Below are 20,569 nucleotides of genomic sequence, written 5' to 3' on the forward strand. Positions count from 1 at the left end.
AAGATTAGTCAAAGTTTGGTCTCTTAGTTACTGAGTGCAAAACATATACACAGCAAATACCGGATGTCTGGGTTTTATGGGTTAGAAGCAACTGTAATACGATGGCTCATGAACTTAGCTAGAGCCACCAACATACCCTCGAATTTTCATGTTTGGGAGGAACTACGTCCTCATATTGCTGTACTTCTTTCTTAAATTAATGCAAAAGTTTTTTCTCACAAAAAAAATTTAACTTCTAATTTCATAATAGACTAAATTAAAAAATAAAAAATTTAAAAAGATAAAAGTAGTTATTAATTCTAAATTATAAATAAGAGAATTATTGTCTAAACATTAGCAAGAGAAAAAAAAATGAGTTTAAGGAAAAAGTTGAAGATAAAAATTCATCTTAAAAATTCTTTATTTATCAACTTGTAAGACTAACAGCTACAATTCCAACGCATAATAATATTCCTTATAGAGTCATGTATACTTTGTTTTAATATTTTTTTTTTTTCGATAATTTGATATAATTTTTTTTCCGATAATGGTTTGTATCCCTAAAGTTTGTCTTTCAAAAATATTTGTATTTAAGTCTCCCAAAACATATTCTTTACATTTTATGATTTAAATCTATACATACATGTTATTTAATTTTTAAAAACAAATAAAGATAATACTAACATAACAAAAAAGAAATACTTGAATTTAAGAAATAAAAAAAATGAATTACTAGAAAAGAAGGTAAATTAAAAAATACAAATCACAAAATTTGTAAAGATCCAGAACTTAAAAGAAAATAAAATCATAAATTAAGTGCGGAAGCGAAATAGAGTTTATGGTTTACATTTCTTACACAATAATTTAGAATGCCCAATAGGGTTACGGGAATAATCATTCTAAAAAAATAAATAAAAATCAAATAAATAAATAAAAAGTATTATGTTGAGCATTCAAAAACGATATTCACTAGTTTTTGAAAGGAGTTCGGGTGGTAAAGTATTCACAACCCTCTTGTTGATTGGGATCTGTGTATTGGTCCTTTTGATCTGAAATAATTAATGATTGGGTGAGCTACCCTAATCTAGTAAAAATATCACACTACTAACCGATATAGAAGTGAGCTAGAACAATAAAATTTCCTTTTTATTTGCCTATTGGTATCCCTACGAGCCTATAGGGATGTCTCACTACGCGTGAACCAATGACCAACATTGTCAACTAACCAGTCGTTCCCATACCCCGTCTGGTATTAGTACCAAAAATACCATCCATCAATACCTCGTCCGGTATGAGGGTTAATCAGACCGTCCTCATACCTCGTCTAGTATGAATGCTAAAAATATCATTTCTCGATACCCCGTTCGGTATAAGGCAACGTTTACGGTAGTGTTCTTTATGTACTCGGTCCGTCCTCCATCCCTTAGAATATTTAGTAAGGCTGTCATTCATTAATTCACATGACTAAATAATTTTTCATTTGCATATTAATTTTCAATTTCACAAATCAACCGTAAATCACGCAAGATAAGCAATATATATATATATTAAAGAAGCACAATTGAATCATTCAACTATTTAAGTATATCATCATGTATTTAAAGTTATAAATTCAACAATCAATTAAACAAGACAATAAATAAATGACTAACCGGTTTCTGACTCCATTGGTAACTTGTAATTATTCTTAAAGTTTTTTAAATTACACAAAATACCATATTACCGATTATTAAGTTTCAATTTTATAACAGGGAATAAAGTGAGGAATTTTTATCCAAATCAGTGTTCAAAACACTGAACTTTCTGCTGCGTTATTGGCGGTCCCAGATTTTTCTGAATTTTTTTGCAGAGATTAAAATACTCTTTACATACTTAAAAATATCTTTAAAAACTCAAAATCGGTGTTAAAAATCTATTCCGACCAATTTTAAAATTTCGACACGGTGGCAACGCCGTGCTCCAGCGACGGTACCGCCACCCACAGTAGCGGTTTGCTTCACTCTGGCCGTTTTCGGTCAGTTTTAGCTGGTTTCGATCGGTTTTATACCCATCCATGCGAGAAAACGTTAGGTAGTCTCGGTTGGCAGAAAAAAGTCAAAAAACAAAAATATACTGGCCGCGAAATTTTTCGGTGCGGCGGCTCCACCAACTCACCTTCGCGGTTAGACATTTTTCTTTGGTCAATCTATAGAAAATAGAACGATAAACACAATGGTAAAAAAATCACATGAAACGAAAAATGAAAAGGGGCTCATCGGAGGCGATTTTGAGTTTTGCCCGTGGTGTCAATTGTTTTCAATTTTATCTTCAACCTATTTTTTCTCTAATTTCACATTAAGTAAAAATTTATTAATTTTAAAATTATATTTTTATACATTTTTTAAACTTTAAAATTAATATCCGGCCAAATTCCGGATCCGGATATTACAAGATCTCATTCAAAATCCAAATCTAATATTACTCGACATACTCAAATCATAGTTTGTTTATTCAAATTCATCTAAAACATAATTTATTCATTCAAATTTATTCCTTTATCTCAATCCAAATCTAAATACATAAATTTCACACTATATATTTTAATTCAGATGAACATAATACATTCATTCAAATTCATCTAAATCTTATTCATATTCATTCATCACGAAATCCAAATTCATAAATTTTATATTACACATTTCAATTTAGATGAACGTAATACATTCATTCAAATTCATCTAAGTTTTATTTAGATTCATTCATCACAAAATATAAATCTATAAATTACATACTATACATTCCAATTCAAATGAACATAATATACTTATTCAAATTCATTTAAATCCCATTCAAATTTATTCATCACGAAACTCAAATCCAAATTTGTAAGTTATATATAATGCATTCCAATTAAGCTAAAATATGATCCATCCAAACTCATCTAAAATATAATTCGTTTATTCAAATTTGGTAAAACAATCACTCTAGCTCATTCGCAATCCATTTATATCATTTTTAAAATTCATGTCGTACATGTAAAAATAATTAGAGATAAAATACAATATACATCATGAATGTATGATCAACTATTAATGTTATAAACTTTAAGGTTCCAACTTCCAAATAATTCACAATTCTAAGTTTCTAAATTCAAGTCATACTCCAAGAGTCTAAAACTACAAAATCATTATTAATTGATGCATTTAATAATTATCATTATCTAAATTTAAAATAATAAGTAGAATGCATCAATGGACATAAATCTCATGACATAACAAATTAAATGGTCAATTTATTATTAAATTGAATTGTAAATATTACAAAGAATATCAATGGATGTAAAAACAAAATATGTACAAAAAATGACTTAATTAATAGCACGACTAAATGTGATCTCTGATAGTTTTGGTTTAGAAGGAAAAAAAATATAATAGTAAATCAAATCTAGTATAATGTTATTAAAAGTGAAGGTAGTTTTTAAAATCTTGAATAGAGCTACGCTACCTCTTGCATAAAATTTCCCAAATGTAAGATTTTTCTTAAACAATCTTGTATATAAGAAGATTCTTCACAACCAACCTTAGGAGTGAAAAGAACCTTATATGGATCAAAAACATTTCTCATGTGCTGAATACAGATTTTGAGAATACTGTAGGCACATGTATTATGAATATATCACAAACTAACTGAGATAGATTAGAAAACTTATTGAATATGAACATTTCGAGCGAATTATGAAAGAAATGCACGAATCATTTACATGGATCAATTTATGAAAGAGATGCATAATCCTCTAAGTTCATTTATATAGTATCGATTATGAAGGAGATTGATACTGATACTGCTCTAAATTTTTTTATATAGAATAGTATGTGAAGGAGATGCACAATACATTAAATTCATTTATATTGAGACATTTTGTAATGAAATGCACAAATTATTTATATTCAGTATCCATAAAAGAGATATCTAGTGCTATAGATTCATTTGCAGAGAATCAAACGTGAATGAGATGCATATACCACTCTAAAATCATTTGCATTGAGTGATTTATGAAGAAAATACATAGTACTCTAAGTTCATTTGTATGAAAGTGATATGTGAAGGAGATGCACAACGTTTGAAAATCATTTGCATGTCTAACACTCTAAATTCTTCTATATGGAATAGTTATGAGATATATGCACAATAAAACTCAACTCAATTTTAATTTCAAAACGAGTTAGATTGCGACTCATATGCGTAGTAAAACTAGACTTCATTTCGAATTTTTACGATTAAGCTGCGACGAGTAAGATGCACGGTAAAACACAATCAAATTTCAATCTTGTACAACTAGACTGTAAGTGAGATACACACCAAAACTAAAATTCAATTTCAACTAAAGATGGACAATTAAAATCCAAAAATATTAAGGCAAGCTAATTGAAACCCAAGAGCTAAAAATTGTCCAAGCCCGACATCAAGATCCAATTAGGCGCGAACAGAAATACCCAGCCTCGCGAAGCTTCAGACCCGAAACGACACTGTTTTTAGGCTTTACTTAAAAACTTTCTTTTTCTGGCTACAGCCGACGGGGAGAGAAGGGTCCGAGATTTGTTATGGATGGAAGAAAAGAGAGCTAATGAGAGAAAAAGAGAGGGACATTTGGCTCAAGAGAAAGTTGTGACATAACATGATAGAGAGGGTGTTCCATGCAGCTGAAGGAGAAGCCATAGATAAAAAAGAGGAAAGTTGGCGATTCAGAAATAAAGCATGGAAGAGGAATGAGTTACTGAAGAAGAGAACATGGATTATGGCATTGACTCGAGGAAGAAAAAAAGTAGATGAAGCACTCAGTTTTGGTATCCTCAGTTAACGGTTGTTGTTTTAGCGGTTTTAAGTAATTACTTTAACATGTTGCTTGCTATTTGTAAATGAATAAAAGATGAGGGCCATTTTGTGCTTATAAAGGTTTTGAGACTCCAATAAAATCATGGTTAGCCATATATTTTTCAGTGAACTTTTTGCCTAACTTCTAAATTGGATCTTCCATTTTATTTGTATTATTTCATGAATTGCAACTTTTGTTTTCATCCTAGCTAATAAAACTAATCAGCCTACGCCACCAAATCGGCATAATGGGTGCTTCGTTCCTTCTCATTTGATTTTATTTTTTGAACTTAATTTCTCTTATTCGAACCAATATATATTTCGGGTGTCTAATATCATTTTAAAAGATATATAGTCGTAACTCTAATTTAATTCGTTAAAAAAAAAAAAATTCATTCATGTAGAGATAGTTAAATATGAATTCAAAGAAGAAGCTTTGATAGTGTGTATAATTTGGGAATAACACCCCTACTTCCAAGTATAATATACCTCAATAAATTGCTTGAGAAAGTAGTTTTTGTTTTTGTTAACTTTTCAGTGTGCAAAATTGGAAATGCTTCTTATGAGAGAATTATGAGCGTTTCCAGTACGCATTTTCTGAACATTGCGGATATGGTATGCCGAAACTTGAGATGATTTCGTATCTTTTCTCATTATGATTGAGTTTCAATGCTATTTTTTAAAAAAAAAATTTGATACACAAAATCTATACTTTTATTAAAAAAATTTATTTTGTATAATTTTGATAATATATTAACATTATTAATTTAAAAATATGAATTTTAAAATACTTACAGAATAAATTATACGGTATAAACAGTATTGACATTCAGTTTTATTAATGTAAAAAAGCAAATAAGATAATGGATTAAAGAACATGTTAAGAAGAAAAAGAGATACCCCCAAAAAAAAAAAAAAAAAACGAATCACTTTCGTACTACCTTAAATGTGCAAAATCTAATAACCATGTCAATATATTACATTACATATATATATATATATATATATATTTTATATTCATGAATTAGGTTGTCATTTTAATACATTTATATTTGCAACATACCATGTAAATATTTGTAAAATAATAACTTTAACCCTACAAGAAAAGATGATATAATATTTTTTTTTAAAAAAAATAATACAGTGTCTGCCCCACTTAAATTTGATAACAATTTAAAAACTATCAATTAAGTGTATTCTTATAACACTAAACCTAGTAGTTTGTGTTCGGCCATATTTGTTAGTGCAGGCCAAGAGTCCATAGTAAAAACATAAGCATTGTTGGTTTTGATTATTTGAGTTTCCTAAAAGAGGAAAGATGAAAAAGAAAGAAGAAGAAGAACTAAAGTGTTGGCTAAATTATCTCCAACTTTTTAGCATAAAACCCATTTTCGTCCCCTTAAAGACATCAAATGAAGGTGAAGAAGAAAAAGAGGAGATGAAGATGGATGTTGGATGTTGATTACAAATGTAACATTCCAAAATACAATAAAATTTAAAATTAATAAAAGTAATTTTATTTATTTATTTTGTGTAAAAATGGAGGAAAATAGAGGGGGGGGGGGGGGGAGATTGAAAACAATTTTGTGAAAAAGGAATAAAAATTTAGGTTCTGTAAGTATTTTTGAAGAAGAAATCGGAAAACAGGGGCTAAAGTGCAATTGGAGAAAAAAACACGCCACGTCAGATGCCCGGTTAGCAGCCCCGACAAACCAGGGCGTGTCAGGTGGCAGAGGGGCTGACGCAGGAGGCCACGCAGGGGGGGGCCATGTCGGCGATCCACATGCGCGCGATCGAATGGCTGAGATCTCTTCCCGCGCGCACGGACAGCCCAGATCAAAAACATGCACGGACGGCCCAGATTGCATCGCGCACGGACGGTCCAGATTGAATCACGATGAACGGTCCAGATTCACTCCCTATTTTAATCGCGATCGGACAGTTCAGATTAAAAGCGATTGACTGCCCATATCAAAAGCAGATGGGTATAAATAACCCCATCTGCACCCAAACACGACCCCTAGCCGCCAGAGCCCCTCACCGGATAAGACAGCCCAGCCGCCGGGGAGCCGACCGCCGCCACCCCCCGCCGTATTGAAGCAATTTTCGACCGCCAAACGAGGTAAAAACTCTACCCTTTACTCAGAATTTGATTCTAAACCCACTTATGGCCAAATTGGAGTGAAAGCACCGGCCAATTGGCCGAAAAACGCCTCCGAAACTCAGCAGCGCTGCCGCGGGGTGTTTCGATTTTCGCTTCCGATGAGGCTCTTCCTGATTCCCGTTTGATGTGATTTTTCCACCGTTGTGATCACCGTTTCCTCCTCTACAGGTTGACTGAAGCAAAACACCCAACCGCAATGTGAGTAGGAGGAGCTGCCGCACCGGAGAGCCCTACCGCTGGTGAGTTTCGATTTTTTACGTTTTTTCCGGCCCTTTGAGGGCCCTAAGTGTGGTTTCTTATAGGAACCGATGCAAGTTTGGCTGAATTCGATCGAAAACGGCCAAAAATAGCCAACTCGAGGCGGATCGCCGCCGTGCTGAAATTCTGAAATTGGCCGAGTAGGCCATGGGTCTGATTTTTGGGTTATTTGGGACATGTGTAGGTACCGTAAGCGCGTTTCAGTTCTAAAAAAAAAATTAGGGAACCCAGAGACCTGTAGACGCAGTGACAATCTAGTTTTCAGCGTCGAATAAAGTAAGGACCCCTCACCCTATTTCTTATCATAGATGTGAAGTTTGAATAAATAATAATACGATCTTTTGTATAAGTTAGATAGATATGCATAATTAATTTCGATTTGCTAATGGAGCCCGGAATCGGACATTGTTCTCTATTGTTTCCTTTGATTTATTTTACAGTTTAAAGGCATGATGGTATCTGGTCTATCTATTATATGATTTTAAATGCATGTATTACTGTATTACTTGACCATTGTGTGATTTTGGTATTTAAGATATGATTGTATTACTGGGTACATGTTTATTATTTATGTGATTATGTTTAAATTTAGTAACGGAGATTAAGGATAAACAGGAATGAGATGTGACCTAATAAACGGATAAGATGACAGTCTTACTAGATATCCTGAGAGATGGTGGACGGACCGAGTTCATAAGGAACCCTACTGTGAACGTTGTCTTAGACTGGACGAGGTATGGAGACTTGGTCATTTAGCGCTCATATCGGGTGGGGTATGGGGACGACCCGCTTCATCCTTATACCGGATGGGGTATTGAGATTTATTATTTTGGTGCTTATACCGGACGGGGTATGGGGACGACCCGCTTCACTCTCATACCGGACGGGGTATTGAGGTTTATTATTTTGGCACTCATACCAGATGGAGTATGGGAACGACCCTAGAATTAAGATTGTTAAGGGGATTGATTCACGTGTTGCGGGGACCCCTATGGATCCCCATGGAACTAGTAAGCTGGTGAAAATGAGAAACGGTGATAATAAGTTATTGTTAATGAATATGCATTTATGATATGTTTTTATGTTACTGATTATGCATGGAATTGTGATTTGTATGATGTTATGTTCTTTATAGGTTGTTTTCATAGGTTCTCCAAGGGTAAGAAAAAGGGTAAATTGTTTTATTTTAAATAAATGTATTGATTTAAAATTTGGGCTCCATTGATTGTTTTTCATTTTCTACTAACATTTACTTCTGTGAATGTGATATAGTGTGATGTCCTTAATTGGCTAGTGTAGCTCATTCCTTATTTAACTATTTCAGATCAAGACGACCTGGTTCCCGAACCCGATCCACAAGAAGACGACGAGTAGATGCTAGATGCTTTATAGTTTCCTTTATTTTTTTATTTTTTTTTATTTCTTTCAGAGAACTTATTCCGTGATATTGTATAGTACTTTTTAAGTTATTGTGTAAAGGATGTTAACTTTAATCTTTTATTTTATTTCCGCACTCAGATTATTATATGTATTTTCTTTTGAATTTCCGGGCCTGTTACAACAAAGATGGAGAAAATAGCGAGAGAACTGAACTTTGGGATAAACTACTTTTTTTTTCCTCTAAACAAACCTTAGCAAAAGTTCAAATTTTCTATTAAAATCTTAACGGTGGTATTGTTTTAGGAGACTAAATTTTAATAGAAAAAGTGTCATAGACCATACTCTGTCTTATATGTAATATCTAAGCTCAGAATTTGATCCGGGATCAAATTTTAGTATCGAAAAATAATAAAAAATTATTTTTAAAATCAATTTAAACTAAATTTTATTAGTTAATTGAAAAAAAAAATAGGTTAGAAATGTATTTGCAAGCAAATTTGGAAGAAATTGGTGAAAATTTGAATTCACAATGTGTTTTTGAAAGAAGAATTAAAAAAAAGGGGGGTCAAAATATAAATAGAGAAAGTTCAACCACGTAGAACCGCCCGATCAACAGTCCCGACGAATTGGAGCACACCTCGTAGCAAGGCACACTAACATTGTTACCACGCGGGTGATCTGTGTGCCTTGCGATGGGATGACCCAGGATCGATCCTACGTGCGTGGATGGTTCGGATTTGTTTTCTCCTTAGGCGCGATCGAACGGTCGAGATCAATCGCGATCGGACGGTCGAGATCAATTGCGATGGACGGTCCATATTCGTTTCCTCTTTAGGTGCCATCGGACGGATGAGATCAATTACGATGGATGGTTCAGATAAATGCGGTATGAATATAAATACTTCGCGTCACATGGGAACTCAGACCCTAGTCGTCAACCCCTGCCGGAGAAGAAAAACTAGGTGCCAGATAAGGAGGTCGATAGCCTACCGCCGCCGCACCGAAGCCATTTTCGATAGCCGAAAAAGGTAAAAATTCTCCCTACTTGCTCAAAATTCAATTTCGAGCACCCTTGTGGGCAAATCAGAGCAAGAGAGACGGCGAGTGAGTTGAAAACTGCGGGCAAAATCTAGTAGAGCCGTTGCGACCAAAACTCCAAAATCCCTCCGATGAGCCCCTTTGGGATTTCTGTTTCATGTAATTTTTTTATCATTATATTCACCGTTCTTTTTTGTACAGGTTAGCTGAAAAAGGAACCTTAACTACGAAGGAGGATCGGTGGAGCCGCCGCACTTAGTGACCCCTTGTCGGTAGGTTTGGTGTTTTTGGTGATTTTTTTGATTGAGGACCCTTAACATATTTTTCTGCAGAGATACGTGTAAAGCTGGTCAAAATCAACTAAAATTGGTCTGGCCAAGGCGGACTGCCGTTATGGGCAACGGAGCTAGCACCGGAGCACGACAGCACCGCGTGACGGAACTCGAAATTTGGCCTGAAAGAGTTTTGGATATTGATTTTAGATTTTTGGGATATTTTTAGGTACGTGATGAGCGTTTTAAATTCTGTAGAAAAAATTAGGAAACCTAATATCTATTAGGAGGCGTGGTAGAGAGCATAATGTCTCAAAACACCGATCCGAGTAAAGATCTCTTACCATATTCTCTATTACAGTAAATTCGGGTTTAACGATATATAATTTTATATTTTTGTAAAAAATTAGAAAATTCTAAAAATAATTACAGGTTATTAGTGGAGACTGAACCGATTAGTTCATAATTATCTTGATTTCTTGTTTATTTTCTTGTGCGATCCTACTTGCTTAATTTTCGTATAGTACATGTTCTTAATTTATAGTTTAATAATCTTAACAACTTATCTGGTTATTTTGGTTTTATACCTTCAACATTAATGTAGTTTAATTGATTTGTAAATATGATATGAGATATTGATATGCATTTATTAGTTATTTGTTGATAAAAATCTGTATGTGAAAGGCTTTCTAGTTACCCAAGAAAAGGGCGGATAGACGCAGTACATAAAAAACTCTACCGTGAACGTTACATCAGTCAGACAGGGTTGAAAAGTCTCTTAGCAGAAAGGTTTGGGAGATATGGTTTACCTTCATACTGTACGGAGTATCGAGGCGATGAAATATTTGATGCCCATTATCAGACAAGGTATGAGGACGACTGATCAATTGTAAAATTAGATATTGGGTTCACGAGTAGAGGAGACATCCCTATGGACCCCCAAGGGTACTAGTAAGCAGGTAAGAAAGAAAATTTATTATCTCTTGTTCTCCTATGCGTGAAAGTGAAAAGTGGTATGGATATGAGTTTTCATAGGTTGTTTTTGGAAAACTCATTACCGTTAGAATCAAACAAACATTTTCAAGTTTGTAGGTATTTAAATAAAGCAAAGGCTCTATTAGTTTTTTTTTTTAATACCAATTTTCAGTTTTTCGTATATGTTATTAGTATGATATTTTCATTGAAGTAGTGTACCTCACCATTTCATTAACTATTTCAGATTAAGAGAATCATGATCTAAATTTCGATCAGCAAGAGAGTTGTGAGTAGTTCACCACCCAGACTCCCTTCAAGTACTAGTGAATATTGTCTTATGGTACTTTTGTATTCGCTCTTCTTTTTATTTCTTTAATTACCGTTTGTCTTTCAGAAAGAACATTTTTGTAACCCTATTGGGTATTCTAAATTACTGTGTAAAAAATTTAAACATCAACTCTATTAATCGCTTTCGCATTTAATTTTATGAATTCATTTCCCTTTAAGGTTTTGAGCCTTTACATTATAGAATAATGAGTGGAACATACTTACTTAAATTACATACACTCAAATTAAGTAAAATAACTTAAGTTTATTAATCATAACAGAATCACAGAAGTATTACATATCGTAAATATAAAACATAAACATATATAAGACTTTAAATTTATTTGTTTACATTACTAAACAAAAGTACAAAATAGTAACTTTAATATCAAAGTATAGCTTCAAAAATTTTATCCATATCACTGCTCACTCTGCAATGGTATTTTTGATATCTAGAGGGTGATAAGGGAGGAATGAGATAAAATATCCCAATAAACAATATTATGAATCATAACATAGTACATGCAATATATGGTTTCTTTACACACAACAAAACATATATCTCATAATCTTTCTAAAACAGATATACGGATCATAAGACGAATGCACAAATCAGAAAACAGATTCACAATTGCTTCGTTGTATACTTCGTCACTATTATGGAGGATCAATCAGTTATTATATATTATGCATGGACATACATACTTATCACTAATTCCCTATGTACCCAAGTATGAAACTTCATACATGAGTACCTTGAAACACTGTTACTCTCCGAGCATGGAACGATTAGGGCACGCAAATCAGACTGTTTTTCCATACACCTGAACACAAAATAGTTATGTATGGGTATACATTTATCATTTTATCGATACACCCGAACATGAACAGTTATATACGGCTACATTAAAGCCTAGTATAACACATGTGCTTTCAAAATAATTTTTTTTTACATAATGAGTGATGCACACATATCAAAATTATATTTCGAAAATAAAAAAGAAATAATATTTATATCAAAGTAAAAGTTTAGTAAATACTTACTTAGTAAATACAAAAGATAATTTGAACACTTTTACATTTTTATATTGAAAATACGTAAAATACTTCAGAACTATGCAGACTAATAAATCTATAATATCCACTTACCTTAGGTCTTTAGCAGTTACAATCTTAATTCCGGTAGAGTTCCAACTTTATTTATGACTTTTTACTTTTACAAATACGACAGAGTTTTAAATTGATTTCTAGTCACTTTTTTGACTAAAAAATATTCAACACAATACTCAAAAATTAATTTCAAAAATTAAAGAGAAATATAACTTTAAAACTTAAGAAAAAACTTACATTTCTAACGATTTATAACTTTCTTTTGACGGTTAACCTTCTTCTTCTTTTACTCTCACGAATTTAGTAGAGTTTCTATATAAAACCTTATAATACTCTTGAAAATCACATACTTCGTACTCCTCATTCTTTCATCACCTCTATATTTTTTTATTATTTTTTTATAATTTGAAATGTATTTTTCTCTCTTCTCTCATCCTCTATTTATAAGAGTGGAGAGTCACGAGAGAAAGGTTACCACTATTTTGTCATGTTATTTCATTTGACAGTTGTTATTTTTCATTATGTTACTTTATCTAAAATGTTACTATTTTTTACATGTCATTTCATTTATAAAATTATCACCTTTTACATATCACTTTATATAAAAGATTACTATTTTTTACAACAAACTTTATCTAAAAGATGTCATTTTTATTATGTTAATCAATATAAAAGTTATTATTTTTTACATATTACTTAATCTAAAGTTGTCACTTCCATTATGACATTTTATCTAAAAGTTATCATTTTTCATTATATTACTTCCTCAAAAAGGTTCTCATAATTTTCTATGTATTTTTATATTTGTTATAGCTCCTTCATTTTTATCCATCATTTTTTCATTTGATTGTAAATTATCTTTATTATATATTTTAAAATATATGTAAAGACTAAATTAAATATATTAAACATGAAAAATTAATTTGGATGTATTTTTGAGCTATCACAAAAAATATTTATAACTAAATTGACAATAATTCGAGAATTAAATTAGGTATTTCCTTAAATTTTAAATTTGTATATTGAACTGTTTTATATACATATGTGGAACAAGCCTTTGAAGCTCTTATATAATTTATATTTTTTTAAACAACTCTATGCATTAATATTGTGTTTATTTTAATTTTATATTTTTAAATTTTTTTTTAAAAAACATGTCATTACGAATAATAATTATTTGAGATTTCTTAAAATTTGTACACACATAATTGATGATGTGGCCAAATATTATATAGTTGTAGGATATTATGAATTATTTTTTTTAATGTATATTAATACTGTACTTCAATTTTTTTTAAAAATAAATCCTCATAACGCACGATCGTTTGAAAGCGATTAAAACTGTGGATACATAATTGAAAACATTTTATATTATTGCAAAATATTTCTTAACATGGCTTTTATATATAATAGGCCTTTTATTTATTTTAATGTAATTTATATATATATTTATTTATAAACTAATATTTAAATTATTTAAAAAATAAAAAAAATTCCCTTAAAAGTGTTCAAACTCAATCTCCTCTCTTTACGAGCATTTCCTTCCTCCCTAATCTCACTGCAAATTTTCAACAAGTGATCAGATGCTGCCCTCTTTACGAGCATTATCGGCTCCATTTTCTTGCAGGGCCTCGGTTAATGACAACTTTAATTCCCATTCTCATAGCCAGGATGCCGCGTTCATCCGACGCGCAGCACAGATTGCCGACAAATCCGCCGGTTTTACATCTCCTCATCCCAACTTCGGCTGCGTCATAGCCACCAGTGCCGGAAAAGTCGCCGGAGAGGGCTATCTCTATGCGCAGGGAACCAAACCAGCGGAGGTCCTAGCTACTGAGGCCGCCGGTGCGTCTTGCCATGGCGCAACAGCTTATCTTAACATGGAGCCTGGAGACTGCCATGGTGACCACACTGCTGTGTCTGCTCTTGTTCAGGTTTGCTTTTTATTTCTTATCTCTGGTTAATTTATGCCTTTTTTTTTTCTTTTTGTTCTTTCGAGTTTTCTGTCTCACAGGAACAAAATGTTATTTTCAGTTATTGCCTACTTTTGTTGTACTACTTTGGTTTTTTAATCACTCTTCAATTTTTGAAGTCATATTTTGCTCTCGATGTGCGGAGTGTGGAACTTGTATGTGTGTATTTTTCTTTTTATGAATCGTCACTGTTGCAACAAGTTTGTTGTTTTGTTTTTTCTTGAATTTGTTTATATATACTTGGTCAGTTGTTATAGAGAGAACCGGGAACAAAACTCCTGAAGTTACTAAATATATAATAATTATTCTTAAAAGAATAATAATTGTTTTACATTTAAAAGAATCATAATTTTTAATCTATTTAGATATAGCTACTCCATTCTGCATCATTCTCCCATGGTTGGAGAAAACTCAATCGCAAATTTTGAAGTAGTAGTGAATGATATAAAACTTTGATCTTTGAACTTCTCATGAAAACTTGGCAATTTTTTTTATGCATTGTTGTTCTTTTTTATGCCTAAAATAATAGAACTCACAATTGTTTAAGAGTGATCTTGATGGAGGATGAAATTAACATATTAGCCAATTGGTGTGTCAAATTCCTCATTGCATGAAACTTTTTAGAGTTGTCCCTTAAGGAAAGATCTTGACTAATAGAGAACGCTCAATGATTCTTCTTGGTCTTCCACTTTGGAGTTTGATGATATACACCTTAACAAAAGAAAGTTATTCTTCTTTGTGCATTCACAACTCATGTGTCTACTCTGTCCTCATCTAAAGAAAGCAATTTCCTCTCCTTTAGGAGTTTTTGGAATTGATGTTGATCTATTCTTCAGTTCACTTTTTGATTCAAATGTATTCTTAGGAGTGGATTTTTTAATTGGGAACGCAATGCTTCTTATAATTGAATCATTCAAATTTTTGTCCACATCAAGGGCAGCTTGGTAAGTTTGTGCTATGGTCCCAAAGGCTGTCGAATTAATTCTCTTTTTAAATCAACTCTTAACCCTACTTGAATTGAGTTGCTTCTTGCCTATCATCTTCTATTAATTGCTCCAAAATTTTAATTTTTTAAACTTCTGTGCATATTCAACTACTGGCATGTTGAACTAGACTAAAGTATAAGTTTAGTTACAAAGTTTGTCAAAGTAGTTGGGAGGTAAATATTTTTCTCGTAGAATGACTTTCATCTCTTCCTTTCATGTAGAATGACTTTCATCTCTTCACATGTTTCATTTGTTAGTTGCTCCTTGTTATGCTCTCATCAACAGTGTACCAACATATTTTTCATATCCAACGGACTTCATCGTGGCAAATTGAACTCTCTGTGCATCCCACCCGTCATACCAATTGAAGATACCAGTTAAAATATTCTTCAATTGAATTGAGCCAATTGAGGAAGGGATTGGGATCTCTTCTTCCATCAAAATTGGGATCTCTTGTTCCATCAAAATTAAAAGCTTCCACATTTAGCCTCTTGGTAATGTCTCCAACATTAACTTTAATGTTCTTTTATTGGCAGCTTGTGCAACTTGTAAATTTTGGATGGTAGCATGACTTGTGCAGTGCGCAAATATCGAATTGCTTTGTTTGTGTTTTGCATTGTCTTGAATGTTGCATTAACTTCCGCTTCACATGCATCTTGCTTAGCTTTTAGTTCAATGTCAGTTTTCCTTATTGAAGTTGAAATTTCTCTTGAACTAGCATTAGCTTGGTCTGTGTAAGGCAGAATCAATCAAAGGAGTCGGTATTATCAAACTTGAATCTTAGGGAAGTCAAAATAGAACGAGTTAATCGAGTTATACTCATGGATGTGCATGCATGTGGCTCACGTGCCGGCTCCCGATCGCCTGACAACATTAGGCATTTGGCAGTTGATTCAACTAGACGTGATGGTTGCAAATTAGAGGTTGGTGTTAGACATGGTTGTGCAAAAGTATGGGATCACAAGAAGAAGCAACTGGGAGAGCTTGTGTCAGCAAGTGGTATAGTTTTCAGTTGAGTTTTGCAGTGGGGCTTTGGGAGTATGCCAATCGGGGTCTTCTAAATTCAATGGATGGGGTTGTGTCGATCGTGTCACGGGAGGTGTCTGGCGAACGGAATTGGCAGCCGTTTGCAGTGTTTGGATTTTGTGGTTTTGATTTTTTTGGGCAAATTTTCTTTTGTATATGGATTGGGCTTGTTTGGATGTAGAGTTTGAGATTTTTGGAGTATGGCTTTTTTAGCTCTAAACCCTGACTGATGTAGGACAAATAAGATTGATTTGTTCAATTAGGGATTTGGGGATAAAAACTTATGCTTCACACCAAGGATTTCATATACATCATAACTAAACTTATTAAACATCATTTTTAAGAGTTTGATTGTATCATACAACCAAAAAATTTGAGAAACTCTCAGATATTTATGAAATAATTGAATGTTGTTTGAAGAACTGAAACTACAAAAATATTTTGTATTGCTCTGCTTAGTAATCCTTACTAAATAGATATCAGCTAAGAGATGGTAAAACTAATCTTATTAGGAATACCAATTTTAATAAAATAGGAAACTAATACTAATACTATTAAGAATATCAATCTTGATATAAGTAAGAGAATCAAATACTAATAAAAATAAAATCTTAAAGTTACTAAAACTATAATCATAGACTTCTAAGAATTATAGTTATTTTACATTTAAATATTTTTTGAAATATAAAATATAAAAAGTATAGTACTATAGGCAACAAAGGGGTTCCATCCATGTACAAAAAATTTACATGCCAATCAAATTATTCATAAGGTTCTTTAATTCCTCCATAGAATAAAGAGAATGATCGCGTAACAAAAAACTAAGAGTCTGAAACTATCTATTCTTAAATATATAAGAATTATCAACATCCTCAACCCATCAAAAGCTCTCATATTACTCTCATTCCACACCATCCAAAATATGGTTAGAGGAATAATCTTCACCTGCCTCCTTCGATCATTGATACCTCTCCAAGCCCAAATTTCGCCATTCACAGAACATATCATGACCCAACTGATTCCAAACAGACTGTAACCTATAATCCATAACTTGTGAATTACAGGACACCAAAGTAAAAGATGATTACAAGTCTTCTATGCACTCTTGCAAAAATAACATGCGGTGACCAGTATTTTCTCCTATTTCTCAGGAGGGGTAATATCATTAACTTTTGGGAGGATGAGTAGATTGGGAGGGCTAATCTTAAGGACCAATTCCCAAGGATTTATACTTTACCCATTGTGAAGAATGTGGTGGTGGAGGAGGTTTTTAGGGGGTGGATGGGAGGAGTGGTTGGAACATGAATCTTATTAGAAATCTTAACGATTAGGAGATTGATGAATTTACTAGGCTCCTTCAAGTTTTAGCTGATGTGCATTTGGAAACTTATAAGGATAAGACTACGTGGAAGTTCAAAAAAGATGGTAGGTCTTTACAGTTAAGTCCTTCTATGACTATTTGGCCGTTAGTGAGAGCGATGGTGTGAAATTTCCGGATATGCAGATTTGAAAAGTGAAGGCGCTATCGAGAATTGCATTTTTTGCCTGAGAAGTAGGTCAAGAATGCATCCTCACTATTGACAAGTTGGCCACGTTATGGGTAATGGTTGTTATTTTTGCATGGAGGCAGCTGAATCATGCAACCATCTCCTTTTTTGGTGTCCGGTGACTTATTGTTTATGGAATATGCTGTATAATTTACTGGGTATCAATTGGGTGATTGGAGGTTCGGTAAAATGAACTTTGGGCTTGGGATGGGATTAACAAAAAGTCAAAAATTGTCAAACTCGTATTTTTTGGGTGGTGTGGAAAGAGAGAAACAATAGAGCGTTTAATGGTTGTGTAAAAAATATTGGTAGAATTAAAGATAGGTAGTTACATACTTTTAGGACTCTAATTCTGGGTCATGATGTAAATGGGTGGGATGATTTTGGGAAGGTTCTTGATGTTTTAACTGACATGTAAATATTCTGTTTAGGGGCGGCATCCCTTTGGTGCCATATACTTAATATACTTTTTTTGTCTGAAAAAATCTTTCTCCTCTTCCTCAGATTATCAATAGTCAGCAACATTCCCTACAAACCTCCAAAGCAAGTCTTACATTTAAAATGATTATAAATTCTAGTCTATTTAAGTAATCTATAGTTACTTCATTCTACATCAGGCTCTACCATAAGTGTACCTGTTCTACGGGCATGCGTGTCCATGAACCTCTACACTGTGGTAATATTCTCTGTTGGTGACAAAGTGTGAAACTATTGGGATTTGTCTTCAATGTAGCCTATGGGAGCTTTCATTCTTTTTCTGCATGCATTGCCAATACAGCTTTTAAAGGCTTAGTTGTCCTCCCAACTTGTTTTATTCATATCAGAATTGTGATATTTATGATGGTAATATCTCTGAAATCTTTGAAGATAAATTTCATTCTCTCTCTATATCTGCAGTGTTCTATATAACATCTTAAAATGGTGCAACCTTTCCCTAGTTAGGCTAGTTTTACTTCAGTTTCAGCAGATAGGTAATTGACATTCTGTAGATTAGGCAGGAATCAGAAGAGTTGTTGTTGGCATCAGGCACCCTTTGCAGCATCTTAGAGGCACTGCCGTACGTGCATTAAGAAGTCAAGGTCTGCAGGTTGATGTTCTTGGAGAGGATATAAAAAGTAAAGTTCTAGAGGTATGATTTTCTAACTTCATCTGTTTTGTTAAAGTTATAAGTTTCTCGTCTGTTTGTTTCTCTTTTCTTTTTTCCTTTCTTTCTTTTATTTTTATATGGTATAGTTTTACTAAAAAATTAAATATATTTTTCTTACGGGAGGCTGTATTGTTGAGAGGGCTGTACTTGTTGACAAGGGCTCTTTTTTTGTTGGACTCTGGTGGCAACTTATTCAATAAATTATGTGCAACTATACACATGGCACCTTACTGGATAGATGATGATACTGTACATGTGGCATCTCATTGGATGGAACTGCTCCATCAAATAGTGTTACCATAAACTGAATATGTAATTTTTTTGCAGAAAAGTATTTAGAAATTTTCTTAAAAGCCACCAGCATTTTAAATATTCCCAAGAAGATTTTGCACACCAAAAGACACATGCAGAATTCTTTTCTTCTTTTGTATGATATGATTTACGCCTTTTTTCATTCTTTAAAAATTTCTTGTTATCTGTTAAGTCATGCTCTCGGATTATTGTTTTAAGTCTTGGCACATATGCTATCTATGTAAGTGGTCTCTGCTGTATTTATCTAACATTTCTGAATCATATATTATAGGAGGCTCGGAAGTCTTGCCTCCTCGTCAATGCTCCTCTGATTCATAGAGCTATTTGTCGAGTTCCATTCTCTGTTCTCAAGTATGCCATGACCCTTGATGGTTAGTGTTACAACTAAACGGATGTTCCGTTAACTCTCTTTTTTCATTTTATTTCTTCTTGGCGGGGTTGGAGAATAAGATTGAATTAGAATAGACTTCTTCTTAAAGAGCCTCAATCTTTTATGCTTGCTGCTGAAGTCTTTATCGGGTGCTTACAGGTAAAATTGCTGCTAGCAGTGGACATGCAGCATGGATAAGCTGCGAAAAGTCTAGGGATAGAGTGTTTGAATTGCGAGGAAGAAGTGATGCCATTATAGTTGGAGGAAATACTGTGCGCAGAGATAGTAAGTTTGTCCTTTCTTGGCATGTTATGATGTCACTGTTTAAATGTTATGGTTGCCAACTATGGTGAATGCGATCTTATTTATTGTTTCATATATTCTGTTACTATTTACATTAAAAAAAATTCTGTTATTATAGATCCAAAGCTGACTGCAAGACATGGAGGCGGCCATATGCCTATTCGGATTGTAATGACACAAACTCTCAACCTTCCCGAGGAAGCCAGCCTTTGGGATATGTCTGAAGTATCTACTATTGTTGTTACCCAAAGGGGTGCTCGAAAGAGTTTTCAGAAATTTCTTGTGTCTAAAGGAGTTGAAGTAGTGGAGTTCGACATCTTAAACCCTAGAGATATAATGGAATATTTTCATGATCGTGGGTATCTTTCTATTTTGTGGGAGTGTGGAGGGATACTAGCCGCATCTGCTATTTCATCTGGTGTCATACACAAGGTTTACTCTTTCTTATGGTTGTTTGGATTCCTATGTAGGTTACCTCTCTATTGACTATAACTTAAAGAACTGGGTTATATCTATGCTTATTCTTGGAATGACGCTAAAATTTAATTTTG

General features: G+C 33.2%; 1 protein-coding gene across 3 annotated transcripts in view; it reads left to right on the forward strand.

Annotated features, from left to right (window-relative positions):
* The first annotated feature begins 13,865 nt into the window (after positions 1-13,865).
* Positions 13,866-20,569, forward strand: part of LOC110807142 (cytidine/deoxycytidylate deaminase family protein) — a 35,859-nt gene continuing 29,155 nt past the window's right edge. For 2 of the 3 annotated variants that reach the window (XM_088219554.1, XM_088219557.1), the window contains exons 1-5: positions 13,866-14,288; positions 18,881-19,015; positions 19,617-19,716; positions 19,875-20,000; positions 20,137-20,450. In XM_088219554.1, the coding sequence (XP_088075680.1) occupies positions 13,938-14,288; positions 18,881-19,015; positions 19,617-19,716; positions 19,875-20,000; positions 20,137-20,450 (1,026 nt within the window). In that variant the 5' untranslated portion in view covers positions 13,866-13,937. The remainder of the gene's footprint in view (positions 14,289-18,880; positions 19,016-19,616; positions 19,717-19,874; positions 20,001-20,136; positions 20,451-20,569) is intronic. The other variant, XM_088219550.1, reaches the window with a different exon arrangement.

Source organism: Carica papaya, chromosome 1 (genome assembly GCF_054855325.1).
Source record: "Carica papaya isolate Zhongbai chromosome 1, ASM5485532v1, whole genome shotgun sequence".
NCBI lineage: Eukaryota > Viridiplantae > Streptophyta > Magnoliopsida > Brassicales > Caricaceae > Carica > Carica papaya.